This window comes from Pelophylax lessonae, assembly GCF_965119305.1.
Source record: "Pelophylax lessonae genome assembly, chromosome: 10".
Lineage (NCBI taxonomy): Eukaryota > Metazoa > Chordata > Amphibia > Anura > Ranidae > Pelophylax > Pelophylax lessonae.
The window spans coordinates 156,058,715-156,078,926 of NC_138777.1; the positions used below are offsets into that span (position 1 = coordinate 156,058,715).

Consider the following 20,212-nt stretch of genomic DNA (forward strand, 5'->3'; position numbering starts at 1 on the left):
TTGGATAGGATTCCCTCAGCAGCATTTGAGAAAGGTATGATAGTGAATGTTCCGGTCTGCTGGACCTGGAGAGTAACGTTTCAATGTTCGTACGCGGCCTAGTCAGCTTGTGCAGGGTAAAGTCTTGTCAAGGAAACGTTTGAATTGGGTATATTCCAAGCACTCAAGGGTCTGTGACAAGAAGAAAATAGGTGACAAAAGAGAGTCAATTTATTTGTCAGCGTGTGAATGCTCCCCTAGAAAAAGAAATCAAGGGCAAGGGGAGAGCCAGTCTCGAGGGTCAGTTCTTGACTAGAATATTGGTAAAATACCAAAACACAGTTAAGTCAGCTTAATCAGAGCTTCTTACTCTCAGCCTTAACAATTACTATGGTAAGAAGGTCATGGTAAGACGGCATGGCTACCAACTGTTAGGCAGCTCCTGCTGCTTTAGCCTAACTGGCCTCACTCACTGAATCAGTCTTCAGAAACATTCACACCCCAGAGGCTATACCATGGCTCTGGACCTGAAAAGCACCTAACAATCCTAACAATACACGCATGCCTGGAAAGCGTAATGCATAATGCAGAGCACAAAAAGGTTGCTGTGTAATTTAGGCCCTTACCCCTATTGGGATGCCAGCAAAAATGTAGATAGAGAAAGATGGGGCTTTACGGGCCAGTGGGAGTAGAAGGATCAGACGCAAAACCAATTTATAAAATCAAATAACATTTTATTAGTTTATAAGGTAAAAAGGCATGGACTACCATGCACATATTGCAAGAACGGACTAACAAAGTCATTGTTAAAAACAATCAAGGTGAGTCATTCACAGTATAGAAATACATCCCGTGAGGGAAACAAAACCAAAAAGCCTGTGTAGGATGGAAGGTAGGTCTCAAGGTGGAATACGGTCAATGTAGGTCCCCAGCAAGCCGACGCGTTTCGCTCAAGGCTTCCTCAGGGCCTGAGAGACCATGACAGACCCGTATTTCCTTATTGGTAATGACTCAAGGAGGTGACAAAGTTGTGGCGACACAGATACTGATAAATGTCACTGCTTCAATATTCAAAACACAATCTCCATGTTAGCATCTATATATTCATTAAGCTGGATTCAAGTATTTGGACCCTCGTTCACCACAGGAGCAAAGCTTTCGATCTATACTGATGGCAATTTTTTAGGAACTTGAATGCCCAATTTTCTTTGGTGTGTTCGAATTATTTATAGATATTCAGCGTTAAATATAAAGGATCTACGAAGCTGCACTTCACGTGTCAGCCTCTAGTATCCTCTTTCTTTAGGTACACCCAAAGGGATGATAGCTTGATATATCCTTAACGATATATGGAGATTGAGAACCTATTTATGGTGCAGGGGTGACTTCAGGCAGGAGGAGATATATTTTTTTCATATGAGTAGAAAGGACGATATGTCCCGGACTCGAAAGTCCTATTTATGATGCAGGGATCACTTCAGGCAGGAAAAAATATCTATTTCATGCAAGTAGCGAGGACAATATGTCCCGGACTCCACAGGTCCTTTCTGTTGATCAAACACTAGCAACCTATTTTTTTTTCAAGTTTTTTTCAACAATTTATAATTAAACAATATGCTCCAATATAGATCATCCGGCTCCTAATATCGGGACAATTGGAGGGGCTTTTGTCCAATCTTCACCTCAATTTAATGTAAGTTATGTTTCATAAAAATTACTTTCCCAATTACTTCAAATGGGGGTTTCAACATATACTCTCTCCTCTATTTTCAGGAAAACTGAAATTTGGGGTACGAGAGCGGTATACATATACACACACACACACATACATATACACACACACACATATATATATATATATATATATATATATATATATACACATATACATATATATACCTCAGGACCCCCATCCCTATCTTACCCAGATACACCATCCGTAGGTAATAGTATTTTGATCCTTCTTTTTCTTTACCAATCTAAACAACTGGCAACATTGCTTGCCTCAAACACTTAAACTTACTTTCCAGACCAACCCGCCCAGGATCCAGTGGCAACCTTGGGAACCACTGACTACAAAACCCTCCCACCAAATCCTATGGGGATAATCATCTCTGCAGTTTAGGTACACAACCAGAAAAAACAATGTTACTATTATATATATTTTGATATATACACAACAGTCACTAATTTATTATTGTTTTTTGTTTACCTTTTCACTTTATACAGTTTGGTGATTTTTCCTTGATAAAGGCTATTACATTAATGCCGAAACGCGTCGGAACCCCAGTTCTACAACCGGGAATCACCACTCCGAATAATAAGTAAAATGGTTCACTAGTTGATTGTTTCAACATCGATATGATCATATACCATGATTGTTTTCTTTTTTTAATTTTACTCTTCATTTGATGTATAATTTCTTAATAAATTTAAATATTTTTTACCTATTTGCCTACACAATCCCATTTTCTTTCTCCTTTGGCTTGAGGAACCAAACCCCCTTTCTAGAAAGACTCCCCTTGCTTAGCTTAGCAGGGATTGCTCCATTGAGCCCCACTGAGCAGGCGGATGAGAGGTCCATCTTGACTCACTGCACAGAGAGGGAAATGCCAGTCTTGCTCTCCTCTATGAGGCAATCGGATGAAAACGGATTGCCTGTCAGTTTTCATCTGATCCCAACCGTTTCCACCCGCTGGATGGATGGCAAACCTATCGCCATACCTCTGTTTGCAGCGGATGTTGTCGGATCAGATGCCAGGTGGGTGTCCCCTGACATCTGCCTTCCCATAGAGGTCAATGGGTGGCCCAATCCGGTCCCTTTTTCAGGCGGAACTGATCTGCCTAATCATGTAAACTGGACCTTAGTGAGTGAACGATAAGGAAAAACCAGTGATCTTTGCAGAAATTTACTCAATATCTAATTTCCTGTTATAGCTTGACAGTACAATGCTTTTGACATGCAAATGATAATAGGACAGGTTACGATTTCTGGAAGGAGCAACAGGTATACGAAAATACTATTAATGATACACAGTTCAAAAGGAAGCAAGTAAGAGAAGTTCAGAGTTCGGGTTCAAGTAGAAGGAATCATGCAATGCCACTGTGACATAAGCAGGTTTGGTATCCAGACTGATCAAAATCTGGGCAAGTTTATATAGGAAAAAGTTTACATATTTAGCTTGCAAAATGCATGTATTATTCATACATTGCAAGAACAATATCACAGCGCAAACCAATAGTGAATCATATACAAAATGATTAGGGTTCTACTAAAAACAAAGCTCATAAAGTGCACCGTGCAAATATGTGCATCCTAGAATCTCATCACCAATATTAATATTTTAGTTTCACTAGTAATCTTTGCGCTGTATTTGCACTGCACATTATTCATACATTACATGTTTTTTCCTAGGGAAAGAGGCTGCGATTTTTTTTTCAGAAAAAAAGCTCTTCATGAAAAAAAAAACTGGATTTTTGACTTACCGTAAAATCCTTTCCTCTTAAGTTCATTGACAGACGCAGTTCCTGATGGATATCAGTAGGGTTATACTGCCCCCTACAGGAGTAGGACACTAGACAGGAAAAAAAAGTTCTGGCTATGCCTATGGGCAGTCCCAGAGGGTACACCCTCTCTCTCTCTTCCTGCATAGGATCTCAGTTTTGTATCAAAGCAGTTTCAGAGAAGTAATACCAATCCAATTCAAAATAGAGGGGTGGGTACTGCATCCGTCAATGAACTTAAGAGAAAAGGTTTTTATGGTAAGTCAAAAATCCAGTTTTCTCTATTGTTCATTGACGGACGCAGTTCCTGATGCATATCAGTAGGGCCGTCCCAAAGCAGTGCCATAAAATGAGGGGTGGGAACAGCAGAAAAAAAAACAAGTCCCCAAGGCTAAACATAGCCAACCAGGCATCATAGGACTCATCAGAACAACAACATGAGGTCCATCTGAACCAAACAGTAAACACCCTCAAATGAGACTAAGAACCCCCTTAAACAGCAGCCTGCAAAACTTTGCGGCCAAAAGAGGCATCTGCAGCTGCCACCACATCCACCTTATAAAATTTGGTAAGGGTGTGAACAGACGACCAGGTAGCCGCCTTGCAAACCTGAAGCACAGAAGCCTGATGGCGAAAAGCCAAGGAAGCACTAAGCGCCCGAGTAGAATGTGCCTTTACAGGGAAAGGAGGAATCTGATCCTTTATCGAATAAGCCTGCACCCCTGTCTGATCCATCTGGAAATATTCGCTGTAGACCCAGGCAGCCCTTTGTTAGGGCCATCCGTGGGTACAAAGAACTAATCTGACTTCTGAAAAGACTCAGTAGTCGCCAAGTACACCCTGATTGCCCGAACCACATCCGGAGTATGCAGTGCAAACTCCTTAGGATGTTTTGGCTTAGGACACAAAGAGGGTAACACGATGTCCTCATTAAAGTGAAAACTGGAAACTACCTTCGGAAGGAAGGACGGACGGACGGACCTGGACGAAGAACCACTTTTTCCCTGTGAACCACCAGGAAGGGAGAAAGACAGGACAACGCCGCCAGTTCCGACACCCTGCGCACAGAAGTGATAGCCATCAAAAAGGCCACCTTCTGGAATAAGGCAAGCAGGGGAATCTCCCAAATACTTTCGAAGGGAGGTTTCTGGAGAACCAACAGCACCAAATTAAGGTTTCAAGGTGACAACGGAGGTCGTACCGGAGGTACCAAGAGTCGCACCCCCTGGATGAAGTTATGCACCAGGGAATTGGGTGGCCAATGGTCTGTAGAAGAAAATTGTCAAGGCCGATACCTGACCCCTGATAGTACTCAAGGACAGCTTTTGATCAACTCCACGTTGAAGGAAAGCCAAGATCCAAGCCACCAAGTAAGAGCGAGGGGGAACCCCAAGAGACTCACACCACGCCATATACGACTTCCACGTATGACGACAAATCTTCCTAGAAGTTGCTTTTCTCGGTTTTAGCAGAGTGGGAATCACTGAAGCAGACATCAGCTGATATTGACCACACGGGGCCACCAGCGGGTCTGCGGCGTCCACCAGAGAGTCCCGGGATCGGGCCACAAACCTCTGTACTTTTCTGTTGACACGAGACGCCAACAGATCTACATCTGGAGTGCCCCAACAAAGGCACAACTGCTGGAACACCTCCGGATGGAGGGACCATGCCCCCGCATTTAAAGCTTGTCGACTGAAGTAATCCGCCTGCCAATTTTCCACTCCAGGAAAGTGAACAGCAGAGAGAGCTACACAAAAGCGTTCCGCCCAATGAAGGATGCCGGCCACTTCCAAGGCCGCAAGGGCACTTTTGGTGCCCCCTTGGTGATTAACATAAGCCATGGGCCGTGGCATTGTCTGATTGAATGCGCACTGGACAACCCTGTAGGTGCTAGGTCCAGTGTACTTGGCAAAGCTGTATCGCTCTCAGCTCCAGCACATTGATCGTTAACCTAGATTCTTCTAGGGACCAGACAACCTGCCGAGAACTCTCTCTTCCCCCAACCCCCCCCCCCCCCATCCGGACAGACATGCATACATGGTGACAATTGTCCAATATATAGGGAGGAAGGATTTCCCTTGCTTAAGCATCGGGGACCGAAGCCACCAGATCAGGGACTCCTTGGTCGCCTGGCTCAGCTGGATCAGAATGTCCAGGGAATTTGGATTCTTGTTCCATTTGAGAAGGATTTCCTTCTCTAGGATCCTCGTGTGGAATTGAGCGAAGGGAACCGCATCGAAGGATGACACCATCAGCCCCAGAACTCTCATGCAGGTCCGAAGGGACGACCATTTGCTGGACAGCAACAGCTGAACCGGAGAGTGGAGTTTTTTTCCTGAGGAAGAAACACCCTGGCTGATGAGTCCAAAGTCAGGCCCAGGTAATCCAGTCTCATGGAAGGGACCAAGGACGACTTCTGAAGGTTCAGAATCCACCCGAACTCCTCCAACTCCTCCACCACGAGTTCTCATGGTGATAGCCAGATTTGATCCAGCACTGTAGTAGACTCCTCACAGAGAAGCAGATCGTCCAGCTAACCCAGGACTGATATCACCCGCTGCCGCAACAGCGCCAGGATCAGAGCCAACACCTTTGTGAAGACCGAGGAGCAGAGGCGAGAGCAAAGTGCAACACCACAAACTTATAGTTATCCTCTCCCATGGCAAAACAGAGAAACCGCTGGTGTCCTGCACATATCGGGATGTGAAGGTAGGGATCTTTGATGTCTATGAAGGCCAGGAAATCCCCCTGATGTAGGGAGGGCACCACCGTGCGAACCGATTCCATCTTGTCTTCCTTCCTGGGAACCGTGAAAACATGTTTGAATAAAAGCCCTGAAAACATTCCACACACAGAACCAAAACTATTACCCCCTGTTGCACAAGGTCCTGAACCGCCCCAGAGAGCGCCAGCAAGCGATCGCACATTGGAAGGGAAAAACCTTACCGGAGGGACTGATCAAAACTCAAACTTGTAACCAGACTGTATGACCTCTTGAACCCATTTGTCTGGTTTCCGGGATAGCAGCAGGTCCGGGACCGGCCAAGACGTCCCCCCACCCCAGATACTTGTGAGGGCGCACCGTCAGGCCGAGGAGGTCTTGTCCACAGGTCTGGAGAAACCGGACTTTGTTTGCCAAACCAGGGTCGCTTGGACGTGCCCGAGGGGGTCTCGAAGGGCTTTGCCTTATCGACTGACTCTGAGGAACAAAAAAACTTTTTGTGAGTGGAGGAGGGGGGACCCTGTCTGTGACGAGGGTCCTTACCCTTGTTAGCCTGCGGAAGAAAGGTACTCTTCCTCCCTGTGAGACCCTCTATCATGTCATCCAGGGTAGCTCCAAACCGGCGATCTCCTTCAAAAGGTAGATCAGTCAAGGCCTTCTTTGAAGTCTGATCCGCAGACCAGCACTTTAGCCAAAGTATACGCCAGAGGACCACTGCTGAAACCGACAGTCGGCCCAATATGGGAGCAGTGTCCAGCGCGGCATCGCAAACAAATCGAAGCCCCTGCACCAGCTGGTCCAACAGCTCCTCGAAGGCAGAGGTAGCTCGTTTCCCCTCCAGGTCATGGCATAGTAACTTAGCCCATTCAGTCAACGTTTGCGTGACAAGAGATACCTTAAACAATGGTCTTAATGCAGACCCCACCAGGGAGTACATATTGCGGGCCACAGCCTCTGCCTTCCTATCCTCCGGATCCTTAAGGGACGAGGAATCCTCCACTGGGATAACGGTAGCCTTATTCAGTCTTGAGACCGGAGGGTCCACTTCTTTATCAGGGACTCCTCAAAAGGGTAGCTACTAGCAATTCGCTTTAGGTACCCCAGGGGAATGCTTTGGGTGATCCCATTCTTTTTTGAGCATGTTGTCAGGCAGGGAAAAGGAAAAACCTTTGCCGCTCTGGATGGCTTGTAAGTGCCAAACGTAACCTTCGCCTCAGTCACAGCTCCAATTTCAGGGTCTCACACATAGAAACAACTACTGCGTCCACCAGTGCCTTGTCTTGCGTGGCAGTGGAGGTAGAAATGTCATCCTCACTGAAAGAGGAGACAGGGCGCGAGGTAGCAGACCCAGCAGGGAGACTCACATCTGCGGTGGCTGAGTCAGACTGAGAACCAGAGGCATCAGATGAGGTAGGGGTAGGCGGAGGGCGTTTCTTAGCACCTCGCCCTTTAAAAGACCACCTCCACCCGGGACACAAACGCTTCCTGGACCGCCAAAATTGCATCGGTAGACAGCTGGGATCTGGAGGGCCCTGCTGTCTCCCCAAGGGGGTCAGGTGGGGACACATGATCTGTAGGGTCCATGTTGCACCAGGGGAACCCGTCAGCAAAAAGCTGAAAAAGTGAAAGAATTTTTTTTCTTTTTAAAGTCCCTACGAAGGTCAGGCAATCGTGCTGGAGACCCCCGAAACTCACTGTACCAAGATGCAGCAGAAGGCCCAGAACGTCTGCACGTGTCAGCAGCCAGCTCAATCCAAAAGGAAATAAGCTGAGAAATCACCCAGGGTATAGGGAGGGGCTCCACCCACAGAAAAACGCCTCCAGGAACTCCCAGAGTCCTATCAGAAAAACCACTGAAAAATTAACTAGAAAAAAAAAAAAAAAAACTTTGCCAGAACCAGAGATCCCAGCAGGGAACTAGGTCCTTACTCCTGAATAGACAGATTAAAACGGACATCCTATGCATGAAGAGAGAAGGTGTACCCTCCGGGACTGCCCATAGGCGTAGTCAGAACTTTTTTTCTGGAACTGCGTCCTTTGAACGATAGAGAAATTAACTTTATTTTTGACTATAAATGCACTGATCTTATTGACCATTTTTTTTATCAATATGCATGTACAGTGAAATACTTAATTTCTTAGGTTTGTAATCGAGTAGAAAAAGTTAGTACCCCTGTCCGGGTTTAGTGCTGTCCGTATTCCCACTAAACTCCCCTTCTATATTTGTTGTCACAACTATCGTCACTAAGACAAGAATTGAAACTTTTACAGTTCTTAAGAGTCAAGGTGAAGGGGAACTACTAATGAGGACACCTGTTCAGGTGATATCGGTTTAGAGCGCTAATAAACTTTTTTTTAATATTACTATTAAACAAGTGGTTTAAGCCATAATGTGCTAGTATTCAATACATATTAGCACATTATGAAAAACATACCTGTCAAACAAAGCTCTCCAACTGGTCACCGCTCCCACTAGTCAAAAGCTCTTACATCTTTGCACAGTCTTCCTTCTGGGTTCACTCTCTCCGGCCATTTGAAGGCATGGGCAGCATTGATGTTACTCCTATGCTTTCGCATGGGGATCACATCATCAAGACACAGAGCAGTGCTGTAAATCAGCTTTTTTTCAGAGATGCCTTGGCAAAAATGCCTACAAATTGCCCAAAAATTGTACATAAACCAGTGACTGGATCAAGCCTGCCCTTTTGTTACACAAGGCCACAGGTTTTCACTGTGCACCATTACAACCTTCAAGCTGCCAGCGCCCTAACAACTGGCGACATCGCCGTTGGTTGATAAGGAGGACTTGAGGCACTGCAAGGCATCCTTATTTGCCCCTCCCCTGCCCCTCTCCATCAGCTTTGGAGTCACATTAGTTGAGAGAGGGAAACGGAGGGAGAAGAGAAACACTGAAATACTAGTCAGTACTAGTGTGCAAAGGTGTATTGCTTTGGAAGAATAAATTACCTCAAATATTGGGTGTCCTACAATGTATGTGTGTGGATGTTGCTGCATTATATAAAACTATTAGTTTACTATTTTACATTTTAGAATGGTATGCCTTGAGATTATGCATGATGAAGGGTGCCTTGACTGAAAAAAGGGTTGCGAAACATTACTGAAAATGCAAGCTGAGCTGCACATGCTCAGTAGTAAACCAGCTGCGAAGCCTCACGGCTTCACTGCCAGTTTCCCTTAGTGAAGATGCCGATGCCTGCACCTGAAGCCGATAACAGAATCTGCTCAGGTGCCAACATCGCTGGATCCCTGAACAGGTAAGTGTCCTTATGGAAAAGGTCAGCAGCTACAGTATTTAGGGAGACTGGAGCTCCTCTAAGTATGTCTCCAGGACAGGAAATGATGGGAAAGCTTCCCAAGGGGACACAGAGCAATAAAAAACTCTTAGGGGTTTGAACCATTTCAACTCTACTCAAAAATATTTCTCAAAGTGCTTGGCTATATACCAAGTTCCACAAACATTAAATCTGTCAGAAGCGACTAATGCAGATAGAGGAAGAAAAGAATAGCCATCATCAACATTAGGTGTTATAGAAAGAGGCAAGCACACTTTATACGAGCATATACTTGACTCATTTTTCATTTCAGAGGTTGTTCAAGCATTTTATCAGTACATGAATCATTTAAACCTACCCCAGAATGTCCTTTCACAACTATAAATCCCTCCTTGATCTCACTGATGTCTGTAGGCCATGAGGTATAGTTTGCTTGTACAATCTCCAGGTCCCATACCTCTGCCTAAAAAAAAAAAAAGTAAATAGAGAGAGTACATTATTATAGTATATCTGTAATTACCAGAACAGTGTCACATACAACCTTCCTAAATAAACTCAAGCTATTGAGTGCAATCTCTGAGCATTTTAACACTTAGAAACTAAATAGTAGTATAAATGAACAGTACAGATCAACAACAAAACAGTTTTGTATTTGACACAAATGATGTCCAATATATTTTTTTTTAAACCATAAAATCCTTTTCTTCACAATTTTGTTAAAGCAGTGCTGTAAAAATATTCTATCTGTGCTGCCCTTAGAATGTTTAGACACTTGCAAACAAAGAAGAAAAAAAAAAGGGTTGTTCGACTAGTTCAAAGTGGTTGTTAAGTTAAGCCACTGTATTGTCTCCATGCAATCCTCTGTGTCTGAGAATGTTAAGTGCCCCAGTGTCTGTCATTTCTTAAAACAAATGCTGGTAAACCCTATTTTATAGCTCAGATCGGCCACCTCTACCAATCGACAGCTACAGCGGGAAGGACAGAGAATCCCCTGCTGACGTCAGTCAAGAGGAGGGGAGGAGAGGAAGAGAGGCGGCCGGCCACGTGAGTGCCAATCAGCGCTCTAAAAAAAGCTTTAAAAAAACTTTTTTTTTTTTTTTTTTTTAATAAGGCACACACACTGGGGAACCTAACATTATCAGGCACAGGATTGTTTGAAAATGTTAAAGTTATTTCAGCAGCAGGAGTGGAGGGTCAGGCATGGTCACTAGCTGACAGTCAGGGAGAGGAGGACAGAGGAGATTTGCAGATGACGGAGGCACGTAAATAGACCAAGGTGTCAGGGCTCAGCAGCCATGATAAACTGTGGTCAGTTTACGGGGGGGGGGGGGCTGGGTGGTAGAACCAGGCAGGATGAGCCAGGTATTACAGGTGATAGAAAGGGCCAAATTACACAGCAGCAATGTGCTGTATAACATGCTTAAAAAGGAACAGGATCATTATATATATATATATTTTTATTTTATTTTTTTTAGGTTAACAAAAACGTAACGCTAGGCTCACATTTAAGCAGTTCAGTGTGCCGTCTTTGTGCGAGCACAACAGCATATTGATTTAAAAGGGCTGCTGAACCGTTTTTCTGGCAGGAGAAAGGTACCTGAACCTTTTTCTTAAATGTGGCCGAACAGAAATCGAAACACCTTCAGTGTGTGGGGGAGACATTAACAGTTAATGGCACTCCCTAGTATTTTTTTTTTTTTTTTAATTGACCTTAAATTGAAATTTTAGAAGATAAATGTACATTAATCACATTGAAGAGAACATTTAATTGGTGATGCAACATTAAAAGAGCATAAATAAGTAACCATACTTCTACCATAGTAAAGATAGTACCAGTTAGTAGAATATATTTTTAAGATGTTATGCCAACATCAGGTGAATTACCAGCATTATAAGTAAAGCATACGGTTCCCTTTACAGGGTCATAAAAAAAACAAGGTCATATACAATAAAGAGAAAAGTAAAAACTGATGAAATAATATATTTAGGAAAAAGAAAAAAGGTGTAATTTATACAGCAAGTTTAGTGTTAGAAAGAGCATTTAAAGTAAAGTATTTTGATTGATCCACACTGTTAACCACCGCTCATATTAAAGTTATTGGAAAACCAATTAAATAGTTATATTTGGAAAGTGATGAGAAAGTATTTAAATGATTCCCAGACTGATCATTTAGTGTGAAATATAATCTTATCACCCTCTTTATAGGCCATTAGTTGCTCAAAACCATATATTTGCTCAACCAATTGCAGAACTTGTCCCACAGAAGGGACTATGGTCGACTTCCATTTCTATGCAACTATTAAGCAGGCTGCAAAAAGAATATGGAAAACCACTGTACGAGATTAAACTGGATATAGGTCTAAGTTAATGCTAAGTAAAGCTTGATCTACAGTAAATTTATTCACGATACCTGTGATTCTGGTTATGAGTTTAGCTATAGCAGTCCAAAACCTATGGATGGGTAAGCAGTACCAAAACATGTGTGCTAAGGTTCCCTCCTGCCCACAGCCTCTCCAGCAAGAATTAGATACACCTTTGAAAAATTTGGCAATTCTATATGGGGTTAAAGTACCATCTCACATTTATCTTTTGAGTGAGTTCTCTGAAATTAGAGCATTTAGTATAGCATGTGTTATACGTAATGACCTTTATCCATTGTCTGTAAAGGATATGTTTAGTTCAGGTTCCCATTACATTTGTTTAGATTCAGCAGGGATCTCCAAACTACGGCCCTCCAGCTGCTGTGGAACTACACGTCCCATGAGGCATGGGAATTGTAGTTCCTGAACAACTGGAGGGCCATAGTTTGGAGACTCCTGAATAAGAGAATGATAGTTTGATAGCTAAGCTTGTAAAGAGTTGTAAAAAATGGTTGTGCTTTCTTGGTTGGGGGGGGGGGGGGGGTCAGTGATCCAAAAAGACCACGCATACTCTGGCAGGGATAGGTTTCCCTTCCTTGTAGATATAACGTGTCAGGATATAATAAGTCAGAAACTCTCTCTCTGGTAATTATTAGTGGAGGTTTGAATCTTTAAAGGGTAGAATTTTCTATGTGTACAATGTCTGTCATGGAGATAGCCATCCTTTATATTAATAGATGCTAGGACCCACCCTTGATAGAAACATGTTCCTCAAAAGCAAATCAAAACCATGCAAAAATGCAGAACTAAGAACCAATGGTGGAGTCACTTGAGGCCCAGCCACAAATCCACCAACCTCTGGAGAGACAAACCAATGTTAAAAGGTTACGAAAGATTCTGGGGTTGCAGACAAATGGTGAAAAAAAAAATAACCAAAAACTCCCAACTGTGGCGTAACCCCTAAACTCACATCCCTTAGTAAATACATTTTATTACCACAATTTTGAGATGCGAGTCCTTCAGGAGAAGATTGTCCAAATAACCTGCGACTTATGCCTCGTACACACGCAGCGATTATTGGCCGACCGATCGGCCGACTTTTATCCAGTGTTGTTTTGTTGGTTGAAACGTGCTCTAGACTGCACACAAATTTTCTCGGCCAACAAAAACCAACTTCAGAAGTGATGTCATTTGCTGGTTTACTTTCCCTGTGTTTTTTCTTCTCTGAGCATGCCCAGTCTTGCTCATCAGATTTTTGTCTGCCGAAATCTGTACTGACTGACGGAAAATCGTCCGTTGTGTTGACGGCCAACAAAAATGTTATAGCCTGCACAACCGGATTTTTTTCGGCCGAAAAGTCAGAGTCGGTTGTCGAAAGCATCATACTAACAAGCCGAAAATCGGCCGATCGGACGTTGGCCGAAAATTCACGGCCAACTATCGATGCGTGTGAACGAGGCATTAGGATGCCTTAAGTTCTGAGAATGGCAAGAAGAGGTGAATACTCACAGAGCAAAGAATAGACCAAAAGGTAGTACAACAAACTGGAAATTACCATTTGCTACTTCAAACTGCAGAAAGCGCTGATAGGGTGGGTAAATAGGGATATGTAGATAGACATATATTTGATGTATACAGATAGAAAATAATCCCCTTGTCTCAGAAAGGCAACTGACCTTGCAGATTCTACAATGCTGGTACATTGAAAAGGTTTTACTAGAACCCTCTGAACCTGCCTGATGGGTGTACTGGCAAAAAGATACCATGTGACAAGAGATGGGCCAAGGCATTCTGCAAATCTGTCCTTGGGCAGTTCCTGGTGGATTTGAGTGATTTCAAATCTAGTTAAACCACTGACTGGGAACCCCTGGGTTCTGTGACCCAGAAAGAGGCAAACTGTAAAAGCTGTCCACCAGCTTTTAGGAGCGAGGTTGCTCCTTCAATGGGAAAAGGGCTTTGGAGAAGACCAGGCGGGCTTTGTGTTCCAAGTCATGCATCAAAAAGAAGAGCGTGACTTAGGTTTTGAAGATGAAACCTGAGTAGAGTGATTCATTGCTCTGCGTTTTGAGGAGGCAGCTCCTGAGGAAGGAAGCATTGGAATCCTCCATTGTGGAAGAAAAATTTTGTGTCCTGTGATATCTTTCACCAGAGAGATCCACCACCTCCGTAAGACACCAGAGAGATCCACCACCTCCGTGGCCGTTTCCATGAGAATGGAAGGCAAATAAATGGGGTGAGTTGCGGGGCTGAGGGGCATGCAGCACAGAGGTGGTGGATCTCTCTGGTGTCTCTAATCAGCACACAACGGGATTTCATCTGGTCATCCTATTATCACTATTCTTTAATGATCTGTGAACACTGAACAAGTGGATGAGAACTGTATATATTATATAATTTTCACCCATTGGAGTGACACACAGTGGAAACTGACTATTTTTCACTTGTTTATTATGGTTTAATGATTTTTCACAGTGGAAGTTACTTTTGCTGGTCATTTTACAGTATTTCTTGATTCATTTCACAGTATTTGAATGCACACACATATTTATATATATATTATTTTGCGCGGCTAGTGGGATATTTTGATCACTATTGTATATTGATTTATTCTTAAAGCTGCGTCACCATTTGTTGATTGCTTCACTTTTGTACACAGTAGTTGGAAGCAGGACCTGATTTAAGTCCAGAATTGGATGCACCTTGCCCTCCTTTCTGGGCACAGTGAACAGATTTGAGTAAAACCCCCGAAACCTGTCCCGATGAGGCACCGGGACGATCACCCCTGGGCGAGAAGATCTTGCACCGCCTGATGCAGGTCTTGTAACCACCCTGGGGTCAAATGAAGATTTGAGGGAAAGAATCTGTCCACCGGCCGCGAAAGGAATTCGATCTTGTAACCTGATCGAATTATTTCCTGAACCCACCTGTCCGGAATTGGGAGCAGCCAAGGTTGGAGGAAACCGCGCAAACGTCCCCCCACCCCTGAAACGGGTGAGGGCGCCCCATCAGGCAGAGGCGGACTGGGCCGGAGCACCAGCATGGCCGGATTTAGGTTTGCCCGTCCAAGGCTTTCTCTGGCCACCCTGGCCCTTGAAGGGTTTTCCCTTGTTCTGTGCCTTGAAGGCACGAAAGGACCCCAGATTTGGTTTAAAGGAGGGGCCCCGCTTACCGCGGAAAAACTTGCCCTTAGGATTCTGGGGCAGCAGAGTGCTCTTGCCCCCAGTGACCCCTTTTACCAATTCATCCAGGGATTCCCCAAACAGACGAGACCCCGCATAGGGGAGGTCAGCCACTGTTTTCCTTGAAGTCTGGTCAGTCGACCAGCTTTTCAACCATATCAGGCGATGGTTAATCACCGCGACACTGGACAGACGCGCGGCTAATGGGGCATCATTTAAGGCCGCATCGCACAAATACATGACCCCTTGATAAATTTGGTCCACCATCGCCACAGTAGTAGGGAGAGCAGAATCAGCCACGAGGGTGCGTCTTAGCACCTTAGTCCAATCCGCCACAGCCTGAGCCGCCATGACAGAGGCGAAAATAGGCTTTAGCAGGGAACCTGCCACCATGTAGGCATGGCGGGCAAGGGATTCCATCCTCCTATCCGTAGGATCCCTTAACACCGGAGAATCTTCGGTGGGTACCAGAGTGGCCTTGTGTAATCTGGCCACAGTGTGATCGACAGTAGGAGCCACACACCAGCGCAAATCCGTAGGAGACACAAAGGGATAAAGGAGCTGAAACTTCTTAGGCACCACAAAGGTGCGTTTTAAATGATGCCATTGATCATTCACAGTAGCGTGAAACTCCGCGGGGCAAGGGAACACCTGCGCCGCCTTGCGGGTCCTGTGTGTACCAAAAGAGGACAATTCCCAGAGGATTGGGCTCATCCTCCAAATGTAGTGTTTCTTTAATGGCAAGAATTAGCGCATCCATAGCTGCGCGGTCCACGGCCGTCCCGGGGAGGAATCATCCACCCCTGCAACCTCCGCCTCCCCCTCAGACAGAGAAGAGTGAGACCCTTCAAGGGACACGCCACCTACGGCAACCATGTCAGACTCAGAATCAGAAGACAAGGAAAAATGAGGCCTTTTTCTGTCAGCACGTTCAGTCATCAGAATATCCACTCTGGACACCAAAGTCGCCACTGCAGCAGACAATGTATATTTTTTTTTATTTATTAATTTTTTTTTTAAAAGGTACTGGCCCTTTAAATGCGCCGCGGACTCCCACAGCCCACCGCTACAAGACTGTGACAAACAGACCCCTGAGCAGGATAAACTGACAGCCAGTAGGATTTGTACACAAAAAAAGGACAGCAGACAGACCCCCACAAAGTGTTACCACCGCAGCCGATCTCTTCTGAGCAGAAGGAGGAAGTGATGCCACCGCAAGAGACTGAAACAGACTGCATGCCAAGGAAAAATGGTTGCCCATAGAACGCAATGGGAGGCTTCGGTAAAATGGCCGCCGACATGTGCTCGTAACAAACGTTTTTCCACACACAAGATGGCGCCGCAAGGCGCCAAAAACACACTACATTCATGCTGTATAAGCGCCCACAGTGAAGCCAGACATGCTGCCCACACCTAAAATGGCGGACCGGCAGTGTTTTACCCCACAGCGGTCCCCACACGCGTCTGTACCTCCAAGAAACACCCTAAGGTGACACAGAAGAGGGACCCCCACAACCCACAGACTGAGAAAAAAACCCCGCATGGACCGGGATCAGGGAGCCCAAAAAATGCACAGACAGGAGGGGATAACACAGACACACAGGACTGCCAGCCCCAGACAGAGGCCCCACACAAAATGTACTTACCTGTACCCGATGGCGTGGGGTGCCTCTCATCGACGGGAAACCACCCACCCTCAGATGGCAGGGGTGCCGTCAGCCAAAAAGGCAGGATGCTAACAGTACACGGAGGACCGTGGGGAGACGTCCAGGCGAGGTAGCCACCTCGCAGGCTTGCATCCCTGAGGACAGGGATGGGTCGTTTGCGAGGCCAGGGCGAACACATAGCCTGCTAAACGCTCGATGGCGGGCTGGGATTCCGACAGGCCCTCTGTCCTGGAAAACCAGGACGACCAGTCCGACTCCCAGCTCCGCAACAGCGTCATCATCTTGAAGAAGTGACTAACTAAAAGCTGAGAAATAAACAGCTAGTAATGTGAAGAAAAAACACATTCCCTGAAATAAAATCATAAAATCATAAAGAAAAAGAAAGAAGGCTGAGACTGTAGCCCCAGCACAGGGAGAGCCTATCTCACTCCTAACTAGGCAGAAGACAAACTGAGTTGGGATGGCTGATAGCAGGGGGGTATTGGACCAGTGGGACAGCCCCCATAGGTGTGTCTATGTAAATGCTTTGTTTTTAACAAGTCTTATGCCTAGCTTGCTCCTATGGATAAGAGGTCAATAACCATTGGTGAAGACTGTATGAGTGGGCGGCAACGTCCTCGGACAGTCGCCGCCCATCCATTTAGCCTTCACTATTGAGTAATAACGCCCTCTGCAGGAGTGAGCTAGGCAGTTTGAAATGTTATAAAAAACTTTTCTATACTTTAGACACACCTCTAGGGGGCCGACCCCAGCCATTATGATCCAGTTACCACTGGTCCTCAGTTTAATGCTGCCTAGCGTAGGAGTAGGCTAGCTCTTCCTGGCCGGGACCTAGCGTCTCGGTTTTTCTTTGTTTTATTCCCACAATGTGTGTTTTTTCTTCTGAAAATAGTTTTTTTTTCCTTTCTCTCACTATAACTAGTTAGTCAGGGACTTTGTCCTTGAGGACTACAAGTGACTGCATAGCTGGGCCTTGCACTGGGTAATATAGATCCTTATGGAGTCCCAGCCCGCCAACGAGCATCGCAGGTTACTGGTGCGCCCAGGCATCGCAACGACTGTGCCCCTTGGAATGGGGGCAAGCATGCGGAGCTGCGTCTTCACCGAGGGTGTCAACTCCAGAACACCCGTGTGTTGCTAGCATCCCTCCTTGGCTGACAGCACCCCCACTTAGGGTGGGAGGTCTCCCGTATCAGAGCGGTGCCTGCTTTCCTGGACTGGTGAATACTGATACCCCCTTGTCCCTGGGACTAGGACACTTAGGGGAGTTTGTGGGCCCACTCTTGGGGGATGGCAGGGCTGGTGGTCTCTGTGGGATCCCCTTTCTGGATGGCTTGGTGTATTTCCCGCCCTCCCTGATCCTGCTGAGGGCGCTGTGCGGGGTACTCATGGTACCTGGGGGTGTGGGGGGGTTCCATAGCGGTGTGGGGGTCTCCCTGGGGTCCCCTGTGGTGGCCAGACCGCATGTATATGCTAAATTTAGCGCAGCTGCCATTTTGGATGTGGGCAGGTGGCTGAGCTGTGTGTGAGGGTAGCAGGCATTTTAAGACCTGTAATGGTGCCGATCGGACGCCATCTTGGCTATGGGCACATGCTTATTAAGGGCAGTGGCCATCTTGCCGGTGACCTTTTGCATTGAGTTTCTATAGGCACTATTTTGTTGTGGCTCATGGGCTCATGGGCCTCTAGGGGCGTGAGGTCACTTTTGCCTTTCCTTCCATTTTCTCACAGAGCAGCGTATGACAGTTACTGACACTGTGGGGGCATTTTTACTAATGCCAAGGGCATTTTTCTGCCAAAACTGCTGTTTCTTGTGGATTCTGTATTATCTGAAGGGGCTCTTTCAAATAGTGCAGGCTGCGGTGGGGTTACCGGAAGCTCTCGGGATAGGCACACAGCGGTAAACACCCAAGACTCCGGAAGAAGAGCCAAACAGTAATGGGACACCAATTATTGGCCACACAATACAAATAATGCATTACCATATATAATCAAATACATTGATAATGCAAATATATAAATAAGAACTGACCAATGCGGCCGGCTCTGCAACCCAGAAGTTCTGGGGATAGGCATACTACAGTAAGCAACCAAGACTACGGGAGAAGAGCAGAACAGCAATGGTCCACAAATTAATAGCCGCACATTACGAATTATGCATTACCATGTAAAATCAAATATTCCAGACATAAAAATAAGAATTGACCAAGATGAGTGTTAAACCGGAAGTCTGAGGTCAGCAAGGACAGGATGATGGAGAACTGACACAGGGGACACCGGAAGTAGCACCATCAATAACTGATAAAACCATCAATAACTGTTAAAATACACTAAAACCAACCCAGGGGATACCAAATCATGGCATCACCACAAGATAAAATATTTCATTAAAAAAAAAAAATCACAATAAAAATGCCTTGAAGGGCAATAGAAAGACATTTCAATAAAAATGTTAGTAAAAATGCCTTAAAAGAGCAATATATTGCAATACAATGTAAATAATGTTACTCCATTTGACCAAAATCAATAATTAGCTGTTATTGATGTAACAATTTACATCCCACTCAATATTCATTCCCCATGGGGAGTTAAAGCGGAGTTCCACCCAAAAGTGGAACTTCCGCTTTAGGGAGTCCTGACCCCTTGACATGCCACATTTGGCATGTCATTTTTTTGGGGGAGGAGCGGGTACCTAGTTTTGACAGGTACCCGCTCCCACTTCTGCTCGGAGCGCCGCGGCGCTCTGAACGGAAGTTCTCCTCTCCCCCTCCCTCCCTGCAATCTTCTGGGACACGTCAGAGGTCCCAGAAGATTGCCGGCCAATCACGGCGCGCAGCGCGACTCGCGCATGCGCAGTGGGTACCCGGCTGTGAAGCTGCAAACTGTCAAAGCCGGGTGACCACAGCAGTGATGCCGGCGCCGAGGGAGAGGATCGAGGCCTCGGGCGGCCGCATCGCTGGACCGTTGGACAGGTGAGTGAATGGCTGGAACTCCGCTTTAAGTCTTCATGTTGAAAATCCACCGGGTTTCCAAACGTGAAATTTCCCGGCGGACATGACTTCCTCTCCAATGGGGAGTGAATTTATCAATTCCCCAAATTTTAGTACCTGCAGGATTTTTATTGTGACATCTTGCGTAATGTTTTGACACGCTATGGTATGGATAGCCCTTTTTAATATTTTTAATATGCTCCTTCACCCTTACTGTTAATGTCCTAATTCCAATATACTGTAGGCCACACGGACATTGAAGCAGGTAGACAACGTTAGTAGAGGAGCAGCAAATAAAGGGTTTAATCTCTTACTCTTTAGATGTAGCAGTAGAAACTATCTCGCAGAATTTTCTACCAACCAGGGAATTAACACGGCAGACTGCGCATCTTCTACAAGGGAAGAAGCCAGTTAGATTATGGAAATAAGACAGCTGATTAGGCTTATCCAGAACGCTAGGAGCTATGTGAAGATGTAGGGGTTCCACACCCCTAACGAAAACAGGGGGATCTCA

At 45.4% G+C, this 20,212-nt stretch overlaps 1 protein-coding gene across 2 annotated transcripts in view; it reads right to left on the reverse strand.

Annotated features, from left to right (window-relative positions):
* The window catches only part of EDC4 (enhancer of mRNA decapping 4), a 629,569-nt gene that overhangs the window by 519,880 nt on the left and 89,477 nt on the right, over positions 1 to 20,212 (reverse strand). For both annotated transcript variants that reach the window (XM_082271180.1, XM_082271179.1), the window contains exon 7: positions 9,860 to 9,964. In XM_082271180.1, coding sequence (XP_082127306.1) covers positions 9,860 to 9,964 — 105 coding nt within the window. The remainder of the gene's footprint in view (positions 1 to 9,859; positions 9,965 to 20,212) is intronic.